Source organism: Parasteatoda tepidariorum, chromosome 7, assembly GCF_043381705.1.
Source record: "Parasteatoda tepidariorum isolate YZ-2023 chromosome 7, CAS_Ptep_4.0, whole genome shotgun sequence".
Classification (NCBI taxonomy): domain Eukaryota; kingdom Metazoa; phylum Arthropoda; class Arachnida; order Araneae; family Theridiidae; genus Parasteatoda; species Parasteatoda tepidariorum.
In genome coordinates, this window is record NC_092210.1 from 15,478,502 (window position 1) to 15,504,505 (window position 26,004).

The following is a 26,004-nucleotide window of genomic DNA, read 5'->3' on the forward strand; positions in this document are numbered from 1 at the left end:
CATTTGCTGACTTGTGTGCTCAATATAGGCTTATAAGTCATTGTCAAGTAGAAAATACAGATAGAACAATTCAGAGAAAGACATCACAAAGAATACATCCAGGGTTACGGTGGGATTCGAACCCGCTACCTCGAGATAAAACAAGTTATGGTGCTGGAGAGCTTTAAATTTATGAATTATTTTTAACTATATGTTTTTTTACCTTTAAATCTGTTTTTCTCAAAACATTATTTTTTGTTACTTAGGTACATATATCTCTTGTTCTATACAATTTAAAAAGATAAAACTTGGTAGGCTTATACATCATTGATTGTTTTATACAGTAAACCTCAAATTTAGTTAAAAATTTAAACATTTTGAAATCTGGAGTAAAATTTAATTGCCGAAAATCAGCAAAAATTGGTATTTTGAAACAGTCAATTTTTTATTCTGCAAAAAATTGTGCATTTTAGTCTAATTTTAGGTATACTGTATACTCTAGGTTATATATTGTGTGTATAATTTTTTTCAGACAATTATATTGAGTAGTTGTAGTTTTATATGTACCTTACTGATGACATAATTTGAAAATTTAACAAAAAATTTGCCTATAAATTGTATGAATAAAAATTATTCTCTAACTTAATTTGTATATTTTACTGCAGAAATACATTAAAAAAAACCTAACAAATAAATATTAAAAAATTTAGAAACCTATCATTAAAATTAAATTTTTTGTAGCAGTTATTGCAAAAGTCACTTCACGCCGCATTTTCGTTCAGCGAGATGTTCAATGTCCCCTTAATGGACGACAATTGCAGGCGACGTCGTGCTAACTTAGTGATGATTTCCTTTTGGAGGAAGGAATCGCACAAATTGATTAGCCAGCGTGTTTTCCGGACATGAACCCAATAGAGCATGTTTGTCTAGGCAGATGAATTTCTAGATGCCAACCAACCCCCAAAAATATCTCCAAGAACTGGAAAAGAGCTCTTGAGGGAGAGTGGGACAGAATACCCCATCCCCTAATTATTAACCTCATTGATACGATACGTCAGAGGTGTTCAACGTTGCTGGTCGTCTGGGGAAACCATACCCCCACTAAAACGATTTTCTTTTAAGGAAACACCCTTTTAATTTGTTTTTCTCATATGCACAAACTGTGTATTTTTCCTTTTGTGCCCAAATGCTCAATAAAACGCATTTTTTCTGCCAAACAAATGTCATTTTTATTTCATATAGCGATCTACGTCTGTCAATAATGTATCAATCATTCAAACAATCCTCCAAGCACAAGATCAATCCACTACCTCAATTACATATTGTTTTTAAATTAACTTTGAATTTTGCATACTAGTTGCATACTAAATAAAGTATCTACAAATGTAATATTTTAAAAAAATAATATTTTAAAGTAAGAAAAAAAACATTATTTTTGAAAACTATTAATAATTGTATTTCAAACTCTGTTTCTAATTTTCAGTTCTGCTGTTGAACATAATAAAATAAGTTATGACATTGTTTATTTTGTTAACAATTGTTTATTTTGTTAACAATTTAAAATACGTTATGACAGTTTGTGTAAATTATTTTTCTTTTTAGTAAGTGTCATATATTTAACTTTAATGTTTATAAGTAAATTACAATAGCTCTCGAGTAGAATATTATGTGCAGTTTTGTAGTGGTACATAAAAATAAATGAATAAACTTAATGAGCATAAAATTTTAAAATATGCTTATTAATTAAGAACGATAACTGGATAAACTAAAAAAATATTTCGAGATGCTTTTAAGAGACGTTTTATTTCAAATAAATTTCAAAGCATATTTTTTTTAAAAATATATTCAGCCTTATTGATGAATTTTGTATGAAAGGAGGGGGAAAATAAGAATATTTTAAGAACTGTAAAATAAAGTTATGAAACCTTTTAAAAATTGTTGCGCAATGCTTTTAGAACGACGATTTTTTTTTTTGATAAATTTATTACTGCAACCAATTTAGCATTTAATACATTATTGTTAATGAATTCATTATTTTTGCTGAACTTTGTTTTAAATATTTAATATAGTCCTAATTTGTGAAATAAAACAGCTAAATAAAAAGTATCTACTAAAATACATCAATTTCTATAATTATACACAATAATATTTTTAATTAATTCGCTTTGTTTAGTTGATTTCGTTTTAATTTTCTTAAATACAATAATTTAAAAATGCTATTTATCAGATTAAAAATGTGTAAAATTGCAAAGTATTTTTAATTTTAAGAGTTATTAATTTTTTAAAAAAAATATATTTATGATCGAAATATAATTGTTTAAATAAAAAGTAATTAAAATATTTTTGTAGATTTTTCAAATACTCTTTTAATAAATACTAATTTACATAATTTATTTACATACCTATAACCCGTATAAAATACATTATACATGACAACGCTAGGCGGAACAGATTGTTATATTATAAAAAGTTGCTTCTTTTTTAACCGTTCTCAAACAAAAAAAATAAAGAAATAGATTAAAAAAAATAAGAAAATGAATCTTTACCAAGTTCAGAACAATAATCAAACTGACACGTCCCGGAAAATTTTTCTCGTGCTGTCAGTCATTCTTGCACGACCAAAGCTAGAGCTTAACAGATGAACATATCGCAAACAATTGCTTCTTTTTAGTTTCTTAGAGCTATAATGTTGAAATCAATGATCATCTCAATTGGAAAAGCTAGCAAATTTCTCTAAGGTAATCAAATCGAAACGTCCCTGTAAATTTATGCGTGCTGTCAGTTGTTCTTGCACGACCAAAGCTAGAACTTAACAGATGAACATATCACAAACAATTGCTTCTTTTCAATTTCTTAGAGCTGCAATGTTAAAATCAATGATCATCTCATTTGGTAAAGCTAGCGAAGTTCTCTAAGGTAATCAAATCGAAACGTCCCTGCAAATTTTTGCGTGCTGTTAGTCATTCTTTCACGACTAAAGTTGGAGCTTAACAGATGAACATATCGCAAACAGTTGATTCTTTTCAATTTCTTAGAGCTGCAATGTTAAAATCAATGATCATCTCATTTGGAAAAGCTAGCGAAGTTCTCTAAGGTAATCAAATCGAAACGTCCCTGTAAATTTTGCGTGCTGTTAGTCATTCTTTCACGACTAAAGTTGGAGCTTAACAGATGAACATATCACAAACGGTTGCTTCTTTTCCATTTCTTAGAGCTACAATGTTAAAATCAATGATCATCTCATTTAGTATACGGTAATCAAATCGAAACATCCCTGTAAATATTCTAGTCCTCTCAGTCATTCCTGCACAACCGAAGCTAGAGCTTAACAGATGAACTTATCGCAAACAGTCATTTTTTTCAGTTTCTTTATGATTGATCTTTTTGGCATTAAATGATGGTTGAAATGCTTTAACTAACTCAGTCATCTTTTCACTCCAGTTTCCTAGGATTATTCCTCTCAATCTTGCTACGGCTTAAATTTGTGCTAATTTGACTTTCACACATTCAATAAACAGCGGGGACAATGATTGCGATCGGTCAAGGTGAGTGTTGAAATGTTCTTTTTTCATGAGCAGAACAAATGCAAGATATTAAAAACTTGTGTTACTGCGTACTCAATACAAATATATCACTAAGTCTAAAATAAAGATGAAAGGAAAAAAATAAACAATCTTTATAACGTGCTCAGTATAGCGATATCAATGAGAAAAAAATCATAAGGTAAATAAGAAAAACATCCGCAAAAGCTGCAGAAAATTGTTAAGATCACTCGAAGCCGTAGAAAACATTCACTAAAAATAAATAAACCCAGATAGTTCTTTTTTTATTAAGGAGAAAAATATTTTTAAGACTTGATACTGAAATTTGAAATCTGAAAATGACTTGCGTATATTTTGAATCAAAGCCTTTCTAACACAGATGTTTCCCTATATTTAATAAAAAAAGAACGCTAACGTCACCCTGTTTCCGTTCACTAAGTTCAAATTTGTGCTACGTTTTCTTTCGTTGCCTATCAACTTTTTTGCGAAAAACTTTAAAACATAAATTGGTTTTTCGCATTTGTTTCAAGAGTGAGAAATGCGTTAAAATAAAAACAAATACGTAGAAATGTATTGAATGTATTCAAGATTTATTATAAATGCTAAATTTGTAGTAAATTTTTTCTCGCAACTTCGTATCTTACCATACATATAAAAAAATTCGAAACCTTTTTTGTATTAATGGATTAAAAAGCTCTCTTTAATGAAATTTTTCTTAAAAACTTTGCAATTGCTATCTAACATAGATTTTGGTAAATTTACATCATTGAATTATAAAACGTTTTAAAAACAATCGTGAGGCAAAATTGTCAATTTTTGCAAAGTACTGCAAAATTTGATCATAAAAGATTTAGTTTTCTCATTTGTATAACGGACATCTTTTTTTAACTAAGCACTTCTTTTATTCCTTAAGAACTGCAATATGTATTATACATTTATAATAGAATCTAGATTTTTTTAAGTATTATATATATGCGTATATACTATTTTTTTGAAATGATAAGAGGAATTAATTGATTGAATTATTAATGAAATTAAATATCAGGTTGCAAAACAATTTTTTTTATGAAATATTAATGTAATCTCGTTCTCTTTAAATTCACATGTTAAAAATTGATACTATTTTTTTTATCAATTTCCATTGCATCTTTTGCTTTAAGGGTTTTGTTTTGTCAATGTCTAATGGTTTATTAGTGCTCAAAAAATAATTAACAACTTGCGACTTGAGTTTTAACAAATTAAATTTATTTCTGGCTATGAACTGAGATTGGGTGAATTATTCAAAAAAATATTTTTTATTTGAGAGATATTATTTTATTTATGGTGAAAATTTCTTCGAACTAAAAATATTCAAGAACTGTACTCAACTGATTGATATTTTTTCACACAATTTATCAAAATTTGTTCTTAGCCGATTGATAATTTTTGTAAAATTTTTCAAGATTTTTACTTGATCAATTGATACTTTTTAGTTTTGCTTATTTATAATGGGAATCTGGTTAAATAGAAACTGTTAAAAGAGCGTCTGTGAAAAATGTTCTTAACTTACATATCAGGATTATTTAATAATTTAGAAAACTGACAAATATTACTTCGAGATTACAAAATGAAAGGTTGGTTAATGAATTCCGGTTTTAAAATGAAACTATATGAAAAAAGTAATCAAATATTCAAAGGTCAAGGACTAAAAAGAGCAATGAAATATAACAGTCTAAATATAATTAATTAATGTAGACTCTTAATAAAATAGACATATACATAGTTTAGTTAGAAATTAAAAACATAAACCCAGACAGTAAGCAATTAAATTGATAAAACCAGTGTAAACTGCCCTCTTTGAATTAGAAAATATAATAATGTAAAACAGTTCAAAATTAGGTGTTTAATCAAAACATTTCAATAAAATATCTGAGTTATATTAGTAAACAACTAAGAAAATTAACCCAATTTAAACTGCATTCTTAATTTTGAAAACATCATAAAGTAAAACCATTTAAACTTATTCGTTTAATTTAAACCTAATTATATATTGGTATAAAGACGCGTTATAGTAATAAATAATTAAAAATTTAAACTAGTTTAAAACGTTTTGTTGACAAAATAAAAACAATTTAAGCGTGTTTGTCTAAATTACATTTAATAATGAACTATATCTAACATAATAGCAATGCATTCAATCTATTACTAGGTTTTTCTATTCAATGCATTAGAAAATTTCTCAAGAAATAAAATATTCTAGCTTGACAAAATGTCAAGTCTTCTTGACAAAATAAAAGCAACTTTAGCGTGTTTGTCCAATTTACATTTAATAATGAATTATATCTAACATATTAGCAATGCATTCAATCTATTAGTAGGTTTTTCTATTCAATGTATTAAAAGAGTTCTCAAAAACTACGATGTTCTAACAACTGGAATATTTTTGAGGATGTATTTTATATGCATCAAAAATATTTCTTCCCATTTTTTCTGACAAACTCTTTTCCAAAACATATTTCACGACCAAATTTTTTAAAATTTTTCTTTCACACAGGTTAGTGAAAAATAATATTGTAGAACCAATCATATTAAGTCGTTTTTTTTCTGTTAGAAATTGATACCTCTGGCGAATTTGCATTAAAATTCAATATCCAAGAAATTTGCAAGAAATCTTTTTTTCTTAAAAAAAAACGAATTAATCTACTTGAATTGAAATTTTATTTCAGTTTTCAAAGTTCAGCAACAAAATACATTCAAACAATGAGAATATATCTATATATTTTTAAAAAAAAGTGTATTTTAAGGATGAGGGGAAAAAATACTGTCAAGTTTTATTTCTTGAAATCCTTTCCAGAATGTACTTTATGTTTAAATTCATGATTCTCTTGAATTCGGAATCTCTATAGCGAAATAGTAATGGATTGTGATAAATATTTTATTGTTATAGCTGCCGTTCGAGAATAATAGTTTTAGGTAAAACCAATATTTAATAAATTTGTTGAATACTTTTAAAGAATTTGTGGAAATTATCTTTCAAAGGTATTGATATCTTAAACGTATGGCATAAATCTTTTTAACATCTTCATAGATGGTGGAAAATAATTATTATATTAAATACATTACAGATATATAAGCTTAAAAGCTATGAAAGTTAAATGGATTTTATTTATAATAATTATTATACACGATCAAATTCATCAGTAAAATAGTATGTATTAAATATGTCCATAATCCGTATTAATATATTTTTACAAATTGCATCGTATAGAAATTAGATTTAATTTTTAAAGTTTCAATTTATTTTTAATTATGTACTAGGTCTTCAATAATCATAATAAATAAAAATTACAAGTGTAATAAATTATAGCACGAAAAATATTAAAAATACATAATTAATAATAATGTAATCTAAGTTAGAAAATATAAACAACAAATTTGAAGAATAATTTCTTGAACTGACTTGTCTGAAATTATAAATATAGTATGTGAATTAATCTTATATTCGTATAATAGAAAAGATCAAAATTTTAAAGTTTTGACTTATTTTTAATTATTTTAAATTTTTAAGTACTTGGATGTCAATTATCATATAAAAATAAAAAATAAAAATTAGCGGCGAAATAAATTACTGCGTGAAAAATTAATAATAAATAATTATTAGTATAACGCAAGTTAGAAAATAAAAACAAAAAAATATGAAGGAAAAATTCTCAAATTGATATTTCTGAAATTGAAATTATAGTCAAATCATTTTTCCTCCAATTTTAAGCTCGCAATGGCATTTGTTCAGAAATTAAACTTTTAAAAACCATAAATTACATTATAAGAGTTCATTTACATGTTTAGAAAATTTAAGCAATTTTATGACAGTAGGAGGTTTACTGATTTCGGCAAAATTTCTAGCTCTACCGGTATCTTTACGAAAAAAAATTTGTTAAGCATAATTGTGTTCTAGACAATAAAAGTAAACATTGATCGAGATTTCCTTGCACTAATTTTCTGCACGCTTATAAAATAAAGAGTGTACAAATAAAATTGCATCGAATGACGTTAGTCTCAATACACTCTATAACAAAAAAGTCGACGCACCAATAAGGAATTGTCCGATTGAAACGAAGATTGGTGGATAGGAAGACAATGTACAGAATAGTAAATGATTGAAATTTCAGAACAATTGAATAATTTATTGCAGAGTTACAGTAACAAATTCAATAAGGTATTGACCAGCCTCTAGCCTGAATACAAGCTGCCACACGGCGTGGCATAGACCGATGAAGCTCCCGGATGGTCTCTTCCTACCAAATTCGATCCAATTGTCGAACGAGGTCATCAACATTCCGTGCCAGATGCAATCGCCTTCCCATCATATCCCAGACATGCTCGATGGGAGAGAGATCTGGTGATCTGGAAGGCCAAGGAAGAGTTTAAAAAGCTTGCAGACAGTTCATAGCATCCCGTGCCGTATGGTGCCTGGCATTGCCTGCTGAAAAACCAGCCCCGGGCGCTGCAAAAGGAACGGTAGCAAAACAGATCTTAGGATGTCGTCAACGTACGGCTGTGCAGTAAGTGTACCTCTAATGACGACCAAGGGGATCCGGCTGTCAAAGGAAATGTCACCCCAGACCATAATGCCTTGATGAGGGCCGGTGTGGCTTGCAATAGTGAAGGCAGGATCCCCCTTCTGCCCTGTGCGTCTCCAAACGCGTCTTCGGTGATCGTCAGGACACAGTTGGAAGCGGGATTCGTCGCTAAAGACTATACGTCCCCAGTCGGCATCATTCCAGCCTGATCGAGCGTCGATTTTGCGCGTCTTAGTGCGTTCTTGGTGCGTCGATTTTGTTATAGAGTGTATAAATAACAAAGGATGCTATATTCTAAAAAAAATGCAACGATAAAATTAAGGTCAGTAATCAACAAACAGTGTTGCAGACACTAACCGTAAAAGAAAAAAATTGTACTCGTTAAGCTATCATTGCCATAAAAATATTGACCTGCTCATAAATTTTTTTCTTGTGAAATTTATATGTACTGACTCTAAAATTCGGATTTTGACGTTGTTTGAAACCCAGATTATTTGTTCGTTAAATCAAGGTAAACAGCGGAACAGGGCAAAATAGTGTAGTGCTGCCATCTGCAGAGATGTGAAAGAGATGACTGCTCGATGTTCATGGTAACTAATGTAGAGGGAGTGTAAAGAAGAATTTCTTTGTCTCTGCTTGGGATAGAACCCGGGACATTTGTATCTGTAGCTTGATGCTGTTATCACCATAGAAAAGGGTGAATAAACTCAATTAGAACTATTAAGCTTTATTGAATAGAGTATACATTAACAGTTGACTCTATAAATTTTATAGTAATTTCTTATAGTACCAAATGCTAAAATGGTCGTATAACAGAGATATGCTAAACATTACATATTTTATACTTAATGAATTCTTGTGTTTGGCTTATATCGTTAATAAAAAGAAACCGAATTAATTTAACATTTTCGCACTTACTTCAAAATTAAATTACGCTCTAAACTGAAAAACTTTTAAGTACATAACTGTTTTCAAATAACATGGCAAGGCACAAATTTTTTTAAGCTATAAGCACAAAGCATATCTTGATATTTATTTATAGAGAATATGACATGAATTTTAAAAGAGGATACAAAAGATAAAATAAAGAACAGAAACAAAGGGACAAAACTACTTACTTTTGGTGAGAGACTCAGCATTATGATGGAAAAAATGTTGAAAGACGCCTGCAGTCAATATTATTGTATAAAGTATCTGAAAAAATAATAATTCTTGGAATTACCGAAATAGTAAAATATGTTACTCATTATTTACTTAATATTAATGTGTCAATCATCTATGAATATAAAATAATAAAAATACCGTTAAATAAGTGATAAATATTTTACGAGAAAATACCGTTAACCGTGGAAAAAATACCGTCAGTAACTTTTATTAACCGATGGCAACCAAAGATTTCCCAATCTTCTACGTTTATTGAGAAACCCATCAGCTGATTTTTCTGTCCAATGAAAATGCACCAATAGCAATGAGAAATGAGTTTAGACCATTACTTTTTATGTTATATGGATATAAATTATTAATAACAGTTTATGATATACATGGTGATACATAACGCTCATAACATTTTTCAAAACATTTTACGTTTTTAGAATCCTAATGTAAGAAGCCCTGCATCATCTCCCGTAATGTTCTGAAATATCTGAATTTATTCCAAACTTTTTGACCATTTTGGTAAAATTTTTTATCAAGTGGTTTTCCAAACAGCCTTTACTGAAATAACCGATGGTGGTCTGCAGTATGAGACAAGTTTAGGCCCCCGTGAATGTGGGGATGGTAGCTATCGACAATGTTAACCTTCTTCTATGAAAAGGTACCCCATCATAGAATCGAGTTAACATGTCTTATATACTAGTGAATTGCGATTGTATATTTGTAGTGGTAGATACGCTACAGTACTCCTCCACCAGAATTTTAGCTGTGATAGAATTCGATGAATGGATACCACTAGTTGAGTCATTGCCGTTTTGTGCGAAGCTGTATTAAGGTTACCGTACTTTTTGAGTGCTGAATGTGAGAGGTGTATTAACTTCACTGTCGTAGTCGCTCCTGTGTTGCCTTTAGCAGTCGAGTGTATGCAGGCCGACGTTGCGTTGAATCGGAACTGAGTAGCAACAGTGCGAGGAGGTGGATAACGTCGCAAGTCACAAGTAGCATCCATTGAAGTAGGCGTTTCCACATCGAAGTGGGCGTTACTGTTAAGATAGGCGTGTTCATATTGCGTCAGAAGGTCACCAATGTGGGGATGGTAGCTATCGACAATGTTAACCTTCTTCTATGAAAAGGTACCCCATCAATCGAGTTAACATGTCTTATATACTAGTGAATTGTAATTGTATATTTGTAGTGGTAGATACGCGACAGCAAGCATTTTGTAAGCAATGGAAAGAAATTGCATCGACACAGTTTGAGTAAATTCTGTTTAAATATTTGTTTTAAAAATTGAGTTAGCTATCATTTGTAAAGTGCGAAATAAATATTTTCTTATCATGCGGGAAAATATTTTTTTCTGAATTACTTTCTATTAATTAGTTGTTTCGTTGAGGTATTACTCTTAGAACAGAAACTAAGACTGATCGCTTTCATAAGTTCCTGCTTCTGGAATTACTCTGATTATTCTCTTCAGAGTCGATATTAATAAATTAATAATGTCTATTACTTCATTTTTAATAAAAACGTATACTTTTGAGTCTGAAACCCATATGTGGCGTTTGGGTGGAAAGTTAACCGACCTATGCTCAAAACCGACCACATTACCACCATCACGACGCTGCCTTTAATTAAAAAAATAAGGTGTTTTTGATATTGTTTAAGCATACACATGAGTTGGAAATAAGGTTATGTTTTACACCAAAAATAACCTCATCAATAAACCTCCATTTCAACCTCTTTTACATCTCATCAAATCAACATCATATAGCAATACTCAGTAATACTTTAAATTGAATTCGGTGAAATTATTCACACCTCAAATATACTTATTTGCTTGAAATGTAGAAAAATAACCTGCACATCTCAAAAAGCACCTCTCTAAGCTTGTTGCTCTACGGTAGATTCCTGTCAACCTCAAAACAATCTCAAGTGTGAGTGAAACAACTTCAGACACCTTGATGATTATNTACATATATATATATATATATATATATAAACTTGGGAGGTTGATTTTTAAAATTTGTTCTTGAGGTCAGCTTCAAATAAAACTCAAATTTATCTTATCACTTCAAACCAACCTGAATAAACTTCAAAAACCCCTTACATTTTTATAAGGGTGGTCACGAAATTGTGGAGCCTTAGCCTTCATTATAATCTGGCTCACAGCGGGCTGTTTCGGTAATGCTATACTTTTGAATGCATCACACTTTTTAAAAACTCCTTAACATTTACTTAGACAACAGCAAAAACCTCTGAATCCAAAATTTTTCTCTACTGCATTTTTAGATGAAACCAATCATTATAGAAAGACTTCTCAATATATTCCAGAGCCGTATAGCTGGTTTGTCAGTGCTTAACATTAAGTCTTTCTTATATATAAACTGTCAAAATACTTAGTGTACTGTCAAACAGTGTTTATCAACTATTCTACACTAGACACTAAATGTCAGCAGGCCAATACCATCTCCTCATCTATCATTATTTAAAAAGAAAAATAAATCCTTCTGTAATTGATTACTCTGTCTGAAGACAGGCTTTCCTGTGCTATTTTTAGAATTCAATTCATTTTGACTTTTTATTTGGCAATTTTATCAAATTCTTGTAAGAATTCATTCTGCAAATGCTATACTTTTAATATTATTAAATATCACGTTTTTCCATGAAACAAGGCTAATTTGTTTTCCTAACATATTACTTTTCATTTGGATATTCAATAGAATCTTTTGCTTCAACAATGTAACTGAAGTAATGAACAGTCCAATTATTTTTGTTCCATGCTTTTTAAAATAAAATAGTATTTCTAGCAAACTAAGAAATATATCGATTTAAACTTATCAAATATCTTAAAGTTATAAAATACGTAAACTGTGTATTTTATAGTATTTTTAATTTATAAGTTCCCGATAAACATGTACGTATATTTTAGTTATTTAGGATTAGAGATGGAAAAAATATTCATATTTTAGAATACGGCCCTTTAATTAAAAGTTTGAAATATTTATAAATTCCGTTATATAATTTAACAATTCTTAAATAATTATTTACCTCGCTTGCATATATCTATTAACAATACTGATCTATTAATTATCTATTATATCGAGATATCTATTAACTTTTAATAATATTTTCTTTATTTAATTACCTATTTTTGGAATAAAAAATGTCAAAAATGTATTAGCATACTAAAACTCTGAAACCTTGTAAATTTGAATAAGTATAATGCTTTTTATAAGGTTTAACAAGTTATAGGAAGCTTTATAATACGGTTAAAAGAAAGCTTTATAAATAATGTCATTTATCAGTTCCTAAATGCACTGTTAATCAGGAACATTTAGTCCTCCTTCTACAAATAAAGTAGATTGGCTAATTGGAAAAGTGACATCGACTAAGCGACGATTTTTGCACAAAAAAATAGTGACTTCCTGATATTTGCCATTGCTAACTGGACAATACAACATCACTGCGCTTGCGTTGCAGCATGTTGCCCCCACTCTTTTAATTTAGTCACTCTATTCTAATTTAGTCACTCTATTCTAATTTAGTCACTCTATTCTAATTTAGTCACTCTATTCTAATTTAGTCATACTAGATAGTTTCCATTCTTTAAATAATCAAAAATTATTACATCTTAAAATATAGAGTAAAAATAAGATTAGAAAGTTTTGAAGTATCATGTGTACTTTTACTAGCATAAAAATGATTATTTTCAACCACATGAAGAAATAAATAATACACTGAGTTTGATTGCGTAGAAATAAAATTTAGTACAAGAGTTAATTGAAATACATTCGATAAATTTTACCTGTGAAGTTTGTTGGATTATAATATTAACACGTTGAATGCCATGCTAATTTTACATGGCTTGCCAGTCTGGCCAAACGGTAAACAACTACGAACTAAATCAGCAAATATTAGACAGATTTTGCTAGTTTTTTAAAAGGTTTTCATGACATGTCTGAAAAAAAGTGGTGAATTATCTAAGCCTGCGAATTGTTTAGAAATAGTGGAGAATAAAAATCTACTAAATTGAATTTATTAAACCAAGAATCCCAATTAATAAACTACCGCTTGAAAATATTTATTCGCTGTCCGGAGCAAGTTGGCATCTCTGTGTATGTAAATAAAACTATTTTTGTGTGTTCTATAATGCATTTATTTCTTCAAACCATTTTAGTAGCGATAATAATATTAAAAAATTAAACATTTACTCGAATTATGTGTTTCTAATAATCTTGGCTTCGCCGGTCACTGGTGGCCCCCGTGTCGCCTACGAACAAACGGAGCGCCGGTCACCGGTGACCCGCATGGCATTCAACGTATTAAAACGAAAATAAAATTCTCAGGACAGTTCTTTGGGAAACTGACTAACCATTGGTGAAGCAAAACCATTGGTAAAGCAAAACCATTGGTAAAGCAAAACAAAGGTGATTAAAAAAATAGATTGATATCAACAATATTTATACCTGCAAAGTATACATATATACCGACGCTTCATAAAACATCTGATCTGTCGAGGATATGTGCTCGGATTTAATCAGGAAAAATACTAACGTTAACAAAACAAACCAATAAGTTTATTCTAATAAATACGCAAAATATACAACTGCAGCGATGCTTCTTAAAACAATCCTATTTGTTGAGGATGCGTAATCAGATTTAGACAGGAAATAGACTGACATTAGCAAAAAGCAAACCAATAAGTTTATTCTAATAAATACACAAAATATAGAACTGCAGAGATGCTTCTATAAACAATCTTATTCGTCGAGGATGCGTAATCAGATTGAATCGGGAAACAGACTGATATTAGCAGAGAAAAACAATAAGATTATTGTAATAAATACGCAAAATATACATTTGTAGCGACACTTCTAAAAACTATCGTTTCTGTCGAGGATGCATGATCAGATTTAGACGGGAAACAGACTGACATTAGCAAAGCAAACCAATAAGTTTATTCTAATAAATACGCAAAATATGGAACTGCAACGATGCTTCTTAAAACAATCTTATTTGTCAAGGATGCGTAATCAGATTGAGTTGGGAAACAGACTGACATTAGAACAGCAAAAGAATATAATTAGACAATAGGCGTATTCTAATAATTATGCATAATATACACCAGTATAGCTACTAAAGAAATCCTATCAAACTAGAATGAGTGATTAGCTTAAGTCGGGAGTCGCAATTTGGAGTTAGTCTTTTTTCGCTGTCACTTTATACCTTCCCCTTCAATTGGTGACTCGGAAGAAATTTTAATAAAATCGAATCTGTGAGTTAGGATTTGTTATTTAATTAAAAATTAAAATTTCTATCATGCTTTTTGGATATTCGAAATCATGGTGTAGGGCATTAATGAAAAAAAATGTCATCTAGTTACCTTTTTTAAAACATTTTTCTCTTAAAGTATCAAAAATATATTTTGGAAATTTAAATTTTACCTTTGAATGCAGCTGAAGAATAAAAACTAATGGCAAAAATCTTTTCAAGAGATTTATATTTGGTGCAGTATATATTTGTATACTTATATATATATATTCTTAAATACAACATAGTTATTAATAAATACACAAGTGGGTGACCTTTGTGCAAAAATACAAACTAAGGTAAATGACGTTAAAGAGTACAAAAAAATTATTAAAAGCAGACAGCTGTTTCGGATGCTCAAAGGGCAACCTTCATCAGTGCAACAGAAAGAAATGAGAGAAAATAGGGTAAATATATAAAGAAAGGTGACGTCACAAGGGGGTTAGAGCAATGGCCAATAGGAGGGAAGGGTGAAAGGATGACGACGAATGGGAAGCAAGGAACAAAAAGGTGGGGGGGGGGGTTGCCACCTTAATTATTATTAAGACCATAAAGGATTAATATTAATATTAGGACCATAATTAACCATATACTATTTAATTTTAAAACTATAAAGGATTAATATTAAGAACATAATTAACCATAGACCATTTAATATTAAGATCCTAAAGGGTCATTATTAATATTAAGATCATAATTAACCATAGACGATTTAATATTNAGAGGAAAAATTAAAATTATGATTAGAGTCCCAACAATGTTGGGCAATAGATGAGCGTTTAAATTCTTGTTTTTTGACATAAGCTTCATGTTCCTTGACACGGCACTTTAAGGCACGTTTAGTTTGGCCAATATATGAAAGGCCGCATTGGCAATTAATTTGGTATATACCCCAGCTACTTTGACTGTCAATGGGCTGCTTGAGATTAGAAAATTTTATATTATTAATGGGACTGAAAATAATATTAAAATCAAACTTCTTTAGAATATTAGCAACTTGCCGACTTATTTTAGGAAAATAGGGTAAAATGACTACATTGTTAGAAAATTCTTTGGAAGGCTTATCGGCAGGTGATTGTTTAGTTAACGTTAAATTTTTTTTGTGCTCTTTAACGTTGTTTACCTTAGTTTTTAACATAGTTATTATTTTGCTTTGTCAATCACACGTGAAATTGAACCCCATGTTACACATGAAAATATATTCAACATTAGCATAGTACAAGTTATTTTAACTTAAAATATGTACCTAGATTACCTAAAAACACTACTTTGAATTTTTTCTACCCCAAAACATTTTGCTTACACGAAGCTGTTGTGTATCGGGGTATCTTGAAAGTTGCAGCTTCAGAAAAATGTTTTTAAACAAAGTGTTTTACTATGTATCAACATTTTTCTTAGAAAACTATAAATAAAACATGTAGGTTGTTTCTGACGTATTGGATAAGAAAAATAACAGCAACAGAATGAAAGTTCGGGAAATAGTAACTCTGATAGTAACACAAAAAACACAGATTTTCCGAGCCATCAACCTGTGTAGTTTTGAACCTAAACAAGAATAAATATTTCTATTCTTAAAATTGCATCGGGGATAAAATATTTTCTCAGAAATTTTCCAGCAGGGTACCTTTTCATCAAGAAATGTATTATAACTCAGCATCTCTTATAAATGTCTTATATTATGTATAACTTTCGGTTTCCCCGTGATGTAAAACAAATAATATCAGAAAAAATAAGCTTAATTAGTAAACAAAAAAACATTTAACCTCCTACGATCCAAACATTTATTAATGCCAAAAACTGCAATCTTTACCCAGAAATGTGCAGCCTAAAATGAAGTAAATTCATTAATGCGATAAAAAAAATTTAAAAAAAAACTTACTAAAATTTACAGTACCTGGTTAAATTATTAAACGCACTATAATACTCTATGTAAAATCTTAATTATTGGGAGATACTATACAGCTTTATTGTTTTTACGCTACTGAAACCGGTTTGTACTTGTTTATGTTCGTGTATCAATTGGTAAAATTAGACGATATATAATACGAATTCGACTCTCGGATAAGTTGGACGATATATTACATAAATATAGAATAATTATTATATCAGGTATTATATTAGTATGTTGTAATAATTAGATCAAATTATTAGACGCACTGTAGTGTTTTAATAATTGCATGTTTTGCACGAGTTTTTATGCAATACCTTTATACATGTAATGGATTTTGTTCAGGAGATTTTTTACTTACTTCCTATTCAGGAGATTTGTTACTTTTTTACATACTTCCTATTTGCATTTTTTTTAACGTATTGCATTACAACTGTTAACCAATTGATACACGAACGTAAACAAGTGCAAACTGGTTTCAGCCACGTAAAAACAATAAAGCTGTTTAGTATCACATGATAATTAAGATTTTACGTAGAATATTATAGTGCGTCTAATAATTTGGCCAAAGATTGGAGTTTTTTTTAAAATTATTTTAACAAATTACATAAAAAAGGACAAATTTAATTTTCAGAACTTTTAAGATGTAAGATATTTTCTTAAAATGTTTATCTTCAAATTTTAATCATGAAATGAAATCCACATGAGTCAATTAATAAAACATTTCTAAAGTCTTGTAACTTCACATGACTCAATGTCCTATCATTCTTGTAGTTTTATTAAGTCATGAAACTGTCCGAAATGTTACTTAAATCAAATGTCTTATCTTTCCGGTAATTTTATCAAGTCATAAAACTGTGCGAAAGGTTACTTAAATCAAATGTCTTATCTTTCTGGTAATTTTCCATCGTAATTAAACCTTCCAATGAATAAAGGTAAAACCAATAGTATTTTCTCATAGGCAGTAAAGGCATGCAACTAGAAAAAATAAGTTTTTAACTTTTATTTAGGACCAAATGTTGATTAAATTAAAACCAAATGTTGTACAATGCACACTATATTAGACGGAGTCTCATGATATTAATATAAATATGAAACACTGATTTAATAATAATTAATTTCAACTCTTTGCTATATAATTTGTAACCTCCAATAGTAGCTTTCTTGGGAGAAATTTTTTCCCTTGGTAGACAACGAAAACTTGAGTTTTTATTTCTTTAAATATAGCTTTTTTATATTTGATATACTCAATTGTTTATTTATCGTTTGGCTTTAATGTTACTAACATAGGTATTTGAGAAGATGGCGATAAATAAGGCTTCTCATCGCTGCAATATCGGCAGCGATGGAATGCCACTTATTTGTTCTGATAAGATATTTGGAGAAAATGTCTACCATTATACAAAGCAGGAAGATGAATGGATTTAACGCCAAACCTGTATTATTTATTGGTACTATAAATGGTGCATTGAAGACCAATTTCACAAGTGCTTAACACTGTGATCTATCTGGGTATCCATTAGGGTGGAGGTAAGGAACGAGTTCGAATTTCTGTGACGGCACTCCCTCAGAAAACGCCATTTGCTATATTACCAACATTCTGAAATTTTCAGTTCGAAAAAAAAAACGATATTTAGATCTTGGTCAAAGTTTTAAAAAAAACACGATTTTTCTCAAAAATGAGACGGTTTTTGCTACAAAATTCAAGCACAAAGTTGTATAAATACAAATCTGAGCTTATGATGCATGGCTGAAATTTTGATAATTAAAATGTTTCTGTCAAATGAGTAGATCAAAAGATAATAAGTGATTTTCCTAACCCCGATTGAAAAACTAAATTTTTCATGGTGAGTCTTAATGGGGATAGAGCACTCCTCTTCCAATGAGGTGAACCTGGTTCAAATCCCAGCAATGACTGGTCGATACGAAATACGCATCCGTCTTGCCCAGAACATAGTGCTGACGTAAAATATCCTCAGCGGTAGACGAATTATATGTTAGAGTCCCCATGCCGTCAGACTAACCATTAGAGGTTTTCGTGATTTTCTTCACCATGTAACGCAAATGTGGGTTAGATCCATCAAAAAGTCCACCACGAAGGCAGAATTGTTTTTCCAAATACTTGATCCTGGAGTTTCAATGTCTTCTGGGGAAGATTCAAAATTGCAAGGCTACGAAGTTAAACATTAATAATCATAAAGTCAAAATTGGGTCGGCTGTGCAACGACGGCTATAAAATAAAATTATTTTTGGTAAGAGTAAATTCCGTAGAATAGGTAACAATCATAAAATTGTTAAACATAACATAGGTAATAATTTTTTGATCTATGTAGTCATAAAGTGTCAAATTGAAAAGAAAAAAAATAACGAATTTCGGCTATTTAATTCATTGATAAAAATTATATAACCATAAGGGATGATAATAAATAGAAAATGTAGCAATCAGAGTAAAATTAATACTTTTTAACTTATTAGTGAAACAAAAATCGACGGTTGTGAAAGAAGTAACAACTATTCAAGTTTCCTAAGTAAGTTCTTTATCTATTTCATACTCATCATGTGACAAAACTATTATAATTTCTTTTACAAAATATTTGTTAAAAAAATGCAACTAATTAAGAGTTTAAGTAATACAACTGGCTTAAAAATTTTCACTGGCTACTTTTAACGCAACTGAACTTTGCCAGTAGTATGCAACTGTACTGGTGTCGAATGTGATCAGAGCATTCCTACCTCGGCAGAAATGCCCCTTTCGATATGAACTTACTTAGTTTGGAAAATCGAACACAGTGAACAATTAGTTGACTTGCTAATTGTGACTATGACTTAGTTCTAACCGCACTGTTGCTACTCAGTTTCGATTACACACTACGGGAGCCTGTCACTCTGGACTGCTAATTGCAAAGCAGAAGCGACCAAGCTCACAACCCTGATTGTAATACAGCTCTCACCACCAGCACTCAATGCCGGTAATCTTAATACAGCTCTCGCAAAACGACAGTGAATCATCTAGTGGTATCCATTCATCGAATTCTATCACGGATAAAATTCTGGAGGAGGAGTAATTAAGCGGAGCTACAACTATTCAATTCTCTATGCTTTTCTTATTTTATAATATAAAAATTATCATCAATCACATTATAAATCAAGTTTTTAAAGGCTTTACAGAACATTGGATTTTTTTATAGAATGTGTTAATTAAATTATATTTAGAAGAAGACTTAATGCGCAACTAACTCAAGTAGATTTTAAGAAGTTTAAATAAGAGGATTCCTAAATAAGAGGATTCCTAATTAAGAGGAACAAATCCATAAAAAATATGGAGTAAATAAATCTATGGAAAGAAAAGTGAGCGCATTATTTTATTAGTAAAACAATGGAAGATGCTAAGAATATTCTTATTTATTATATTTTCATGCTTACATTTATGTTGTACCAATTTTAGGAATATTTTTTAGAATGCATGTTATACGATTTATTTGAATTAATTGCACATAAATTTAAAAAAAAACTGATTACTATTTTGCAGAAAGAAGCATTTGTTTATAATTTAAAAACGCAGCAATTTTTGAAATACCACAGTTACAAACATTTATACGGTTTATAAGGGAATTTCGATACCATCAAAATCACTGATAAATAAAAAAAAACATTAAATATAATTATTTTTGAATTAATGCTAAATATGTTAATGCTAGTTAGAATTAATGCCAATCCATTCTAGACCTAAGCGATTCAATAGGTCATATGATCTTAAAATTTCTTTCAAAAATACACAGTGCTATCTAGACAAGTGAGGTATTCTATCGTATGCAATTTTTTAAGCTGAAAGACAAAAAAAAGAAGAAGAAAAAGTAAAGCTTCTAGATTTATCTAAAAATTCAAAACTATAAAGGTTCTATGCAAATTTAGAATAAATATTTTTTGGTACCAACCTATGAATGGAATGTTTTAAACTACGAAATTATTAGTTCGATCGATTTATATTCGAACGAAATTATTCACTTGCCTAGAATCTATTGTTTAACTATCACTCCCTTTTAGCAACCTCTCTCTCTCTCTCTCTCTCTCTCTCTCTCTCTCTCTCTCTGTAAATCTAGACGGTGGGTCATTAAAATACGGGGGGCAGTTTTTAATTATCCATTTTAGACCTAAACTACAACTTTAAAAAAAAAAGTGTTTCCTCTAATTATTTCCTCATTCAAACTAGGCCGTGATAGCCTGGTTTGTATGATTTTAGACTCGAGGTTGTAAGAACGTGATTACGAATCCTATTGGCCGAAGAATCCCAGTGTATTAAATGGTAGCTGGTGCACGTTAATTCTGTCGGTATCACAAAATCCTCCAACTTCTCATCACAAATAAATACCTCTAGAGATACTAAATTGGAGATCCATCTTTTTCTGGTTCATGTCAAATTTACGTTCTATGGATGAATGAGTGGAGTATGAAGGGGTCTTTACAATAAAACTGGCTGTGATGCGTGTGTGGCTGAAATATAATTCTTGGCCTCACAGATGATGCCACGGGAAAAAAGAAACGCACCCTCTGCCTTAAAATTTCGCTTGTGTTCCCATTGCAAATTTAACAGTTGGCAAGTGGCATAAATAAAAACAACCTTTTCCCGAAATTTTTCTATTGAAACGTTGTTGTAGATACTGTAAGATAACTTCTGTTGTTGTAGATAACTTCTTCGTTGTAGATACTGAAAAAAGATATTGACGTTGTAGATATTGTAAAAAGTGTTACATTGGCTCAGTTTTGATCAAGAATGTCTATAATTGCCCTTTTTCCTCAGAAAACTTATTTTTGGGGGGTATTTAAAGAAAACTTTAGTAAAAACAAATTTTAATTCTTGTTGCAATATAGAATTATATATTAATTTCAAATTGCTTTTTTTTAAAAATAAAATTTAAACTTACTTGCTATTAGAACTTTAATTTTGTATCTCTGATATGCTTATGTATTTTGAGAACTGATTTCCTAAAATATTTTAACATCCTTTTACAAAGCCATAAATAATGCAAGCAAAATGTTTCTCCATACCTTTGAAAATAAATAATAACAAAACAAATAGATTTGGGGAATAAAATTTTCAAAAAGTGCTGATTTTCCTATCCATTAACTTACGCAGTTTTGAAAACGATTCCAAACATTAAAAATATTTCTTTACTGAAATGATATATCAGAAGAAGAAAATAAAATATAACATCTTTTCAAAAAAGTTTCTAACATCAGAAGTTGTGTTAAGATATAGATTTCCTGTTTTCCCGTGACACAAAACAGATACTCTCAGGTGAAAACAACTTATTTTCACGTCTATTTTTTTTCTTAAACTTTTTTTGTAGACAAAAGCTGTAAAATAAGCTCAATTTAGAGCGTTAAAAAGTGAAAAGGAAAACTCGTCTTTTCTCAAGCAGAAAACAAATGCATGATTTCTGTTTTTTATTTATAAATATGTTAGAATAGAACAAGGTAAATATTTTATATATATTTATGTTTAGAATTATATAATTAAAAGACGTATTGCTAAGAAAGTAAAAATAAAGACCAGTAGAAAGAGCTTTAAGTTAATGATATTAGTATTAGTTAGGATCAACGTAATCGGGAATTATTCTTAGGTAGTATTATTATTACTATTATTTTATAGAGTTAATATTCATGTAGCTATCAGTTTATATGTTATAATATATGTTTTTAGTAAAATTATGATTTAGCACTAACAATTATTAGTTAGTATTTATATCATTAATTAGCAACATTGTATTTATTAGATAGTATAAATACATTTATAGTCATTACTATTAGATAATATATGTATCGTACATAAATTTTCATAAGACAACTTGTTTATTAACTTGATCTGGCGGCCAGATGGCCGAGTGGTTAACTTGCCTGACTGCGAAGCCAATGGCTGCGGGTTCGAATCCCTCTCTGGGCATGGATGTTTCTCGCTGTGTGTTGTTCTCTATTGTGTGATGTATGAATGTGGCCCACCCTATGAAACGGGTATCTGTGGCAGTGTGGCGTGGGTAATGTTGCTCGTCCCGATGACTAGATTCACAGGTGCCCACTGGGTAACGTTAAATGAACAACACTTCCGGCATCTTCCTAGGCGAAGAACGTAAAAAGTTCAGTGCCTGCCGTTATTAAAAAAAAATTAACTTGAACTAGAAATAAGAGCTGGAATAAAAATTAGAAGAAAAAACTTCAAGAAAAACTATGAAAACCTCTGATCTGAGTAGGGTAAAGATTCAATTTTTTAAATTTTGATAAGGAACAATTCTTGAAAATTTAATTCTCTTAACATTCGTAATACTTTTAGAATATGAGTAATTTTAACATGGCGCTTCCTAATTTTCACAAATTGTTAACTCAAATATTGACTACACTGTAATGACTCCATAACACCAGATCTCTGCAAATTTTAATTCATCAATTCTTTAAAGCATGTAATCAATTCTCTCATATCACAGGGATGTATTAAAACCAAAACTCAATAAACTCATACTGGATCCCTTTTCGCTGAAGTAGATTTAGTGAATCAATATTTGCGAGAGAGAATGAAAATGATTGAAAGAGAACGAAATAAACTGAGAAGGAATATAAAGACCTTAAGGGACAATAAGACTGAGTGCTTATAAGACCTCGAGAGAAGTGCCATGCATTATTCCTGAAGTAGTGAAGAAAAGTTTTCCCCAAAGCTGAATCCACACTTCCGTAACTCCAAAAGCACTCCTTTTCTTTGTCAAACTTCGATCCTTCGTTATTATTTTCCAGTCTTCGCTTCAAATAACTAATTTTATTTAATACACGTTGAAGATTGTTGAAACTGCAAGCACATTGGACCCTTAAAGTAAGAATCAAACAATGAAAAGAACACAGAAAAAAAATAAAAGAAGAAAGCACTAAAAAAAATTTGACAAAAGAAGAAGAAAAATTAAAATCAGGAAGTATTCATTTTAAAAGAATTATCAAATATTCAAATAAAGGCAAAATAATCACGAGTACTTCACTATTGTATTTGATATATTTTGCTCTGACGATAACATTTATTAATACATTATTAATCCGTACTGCGGTTTCCTCATGGGCTTGCATCCTAACGTCGATTTGTGCCGCAGGCACGTTACGATATTTATACAATATCAGAAAGCATAAAGCATTCATTTTGGCAGATATAACTGTACAGGTTTAAATTCTTTTATATTTTTTCGTAGTAATATCTTTTCGATTCGATACATCTTTTCGTATTAAGCTAGTAATTATTTCAATTTCTACTAAAATTTTCTTTTAAACAATCTTTGTTTCAAAGAAGATTGTTTGAAAGTATAAGACCATTGTAATAGTTTTTTGCTGATATAACTATGCGGGTTTGAAAAACAAGATAACAAGAAAAACAAAGATATATCTTATCGCCGTTAATTTGTCTTTACTTCAATTTCTTATAAAATTTTCTTTTAAACAATCTTTGCTTCAAAGAAGATTGTTTGAAAGTATCACACCATTGTAATACTTTTTTTGCTGATATAACTATTTGGGTCTGAAAAACAAGATATATCTTATAGTAGCTAATTTTTCTTTATTTCAATTCTTAATAAAACTTTCTTTTAAACAATCTTCTTTGTTTCACAGAAGATTGTTTGAAAGCATGACGAAATTGTAATAGATTTTTGTGGATATAACTATGCGAGTTTGAAAAACAAAATATGTTTTTCGTAGTTACTCTTTACTTCAATTTTTAGTAAATCTTTCTTTTAATCAACAATCTCTATTTTTAAAAGTTTTTAATGTTTTTTTTATTCTTTTTTTCACTTAAAAGAAAACTAATTTATTGATCGCAGAAAAGATATTATTTTCCTTATCTACAAAAACAAATATTTTTAGTATCACAAACTTTCTTCAACTACCTTGCTTCGTTATTTTATGGATATATATATATCTATACATAATAATAAACGCGGCTGTGTGTGTGTNACGATAATTAGATCAAGATTTGAATTTATTCCATATTTTGCGCACTGTACATGCGTATTCAACGTATTGTATTTATATACATGAATCTATATATGATTAATATTGGTGTAGTCATGACCGATCGAATGACGATACCACCAAAAGTTTTGCAGATTGCCCCTACAAGGATTTTTCAATATCCTTGATTTAACTGGCATAAATGCCTGGATTTTGCACAAGCAAACGACATTAGAAAATATCTCGAGACAAAAGTTTTTACTCCAGGTAGCACTGCACCTTGTATATGTAAAAAATGCGATGAGAAATGAATTAAATATTCTTATCCTTTGTATTTGAAATTGAGAATGTGCAGTTTCCTTTAATTATAATAAAGTTAATATTTTTATTTAATTTGTAACATACGTATATCATACATTCAATCAGGTAAAGTCCATCACTTGATCGGCTATGGTAAAAACAAGTATGCATTAAACGTTGGTGTGTTTAGTGATAAAAAGAAAACAAAAATGGTATTTATATCCCATTAATGAAGATTGAAAAATCTTTTCTTTGCCGTTTTATCGTTTGCTTACTCACAGTTTTTTTTTAAGGATTTTTCTCCATCTGCTGATTCTTTTAAATCTGAGGAGGAAAGTAATCTTCAGCATCCACTGGTGTACTTGAGGTTTTCTTCTACTAATATGCCACCAAATAACAAACAAAAATAAAAGATTCGTGTTCATAAAAGTGGGTAAGAAAAGCTAATAATCTGGAACTTATTGGGATAAACCGACAAAATAAGACCATCTTTTTCTCGTAAGTGTCGATACTGTCGACTGCACAGTGTCTTCGAAATCTTAAGAGAATAATAAATGTAACATGAGGAGAATATAATAATCGTTGGACAGAAAAGTAATTAAGCACTCTTGAAGTTAAACTCAAGATTTCTTAGAAGAGAAAAGAAATGTTTCTAATTCAATCTCCAGTATTTGCTGAAAGATTGTCTGAGAACAATGAAGAGTAAGCCCATTTCTAAGATATTTTCATCAACTTTAGATTACCTATTTTTTTTTTAAAGACATTAGTACTGATTTATTAAGTTAGAGAGGATTTTAACAAATTCATAAGATCGAAAATATATCTCACCTTAGATTTATTTATTTATTTTCTTTCTGTCAAAATTTTGAAATGGCAATCAAACGAAATTCTCCCAATTTATTAATTATTCCTTCGAAATGACATTCAGGTTTTGAAAGATTGAAAATAATTAAAATTTTAAAAGATGTTTGGTTTATAGAAATCGGATTACTACACTGTACAAAAATTTAAAATGTATTTGTCGTTATTTTTTGGTATTTAGGGAAACTAAAATTTTTTAAAGTGCATGTAGTCATACTTTTTTATTTAGATCTTCACTATTATAGTTTTGTTTAATTATTCATTTTTTGTTTACTGACAACTTATATATTTTCAGGTGCATTAGAATCAATTTATGGATTCATTGCAAAAACATTTCGTTTAAGAAACAAGCAAATTTTTAATAATATATTTACACTCTTTCTTTTCAAAATGGAGTTCAAAATGAAGAATAAAACAAAGAAAAATTATAGACATATGAAAA

The 26,004-nt window shown here is 29.7% G+C and overlaps 1 protein-coding gene across 2 annotated transcripts in view; it reads right to left on the reverse strand.

Annotated features, from left to right (window-relative positions):
• The window catches only part of LOC107456331 (uncharacterized), a 78,450-nt gene that overhangs the window by 23,542 nt on the left and 28,904 nt on the right, over positions 1 to 26,004 (reverse strand). For both annotated transcript variants that reach the window (XM_043052380.2, XM_071183104.1), the window contains exon 2: positions 9,199 to 9,274. In XM_043052380.2, coding sequence (XP_042908314.1) covers positions 9,199 to 9,274 — 76 coding nt within the window. The remainder of the gene's footprint in view (positions 1 to 9,198; positions 9,275 to 26,004) is intronic.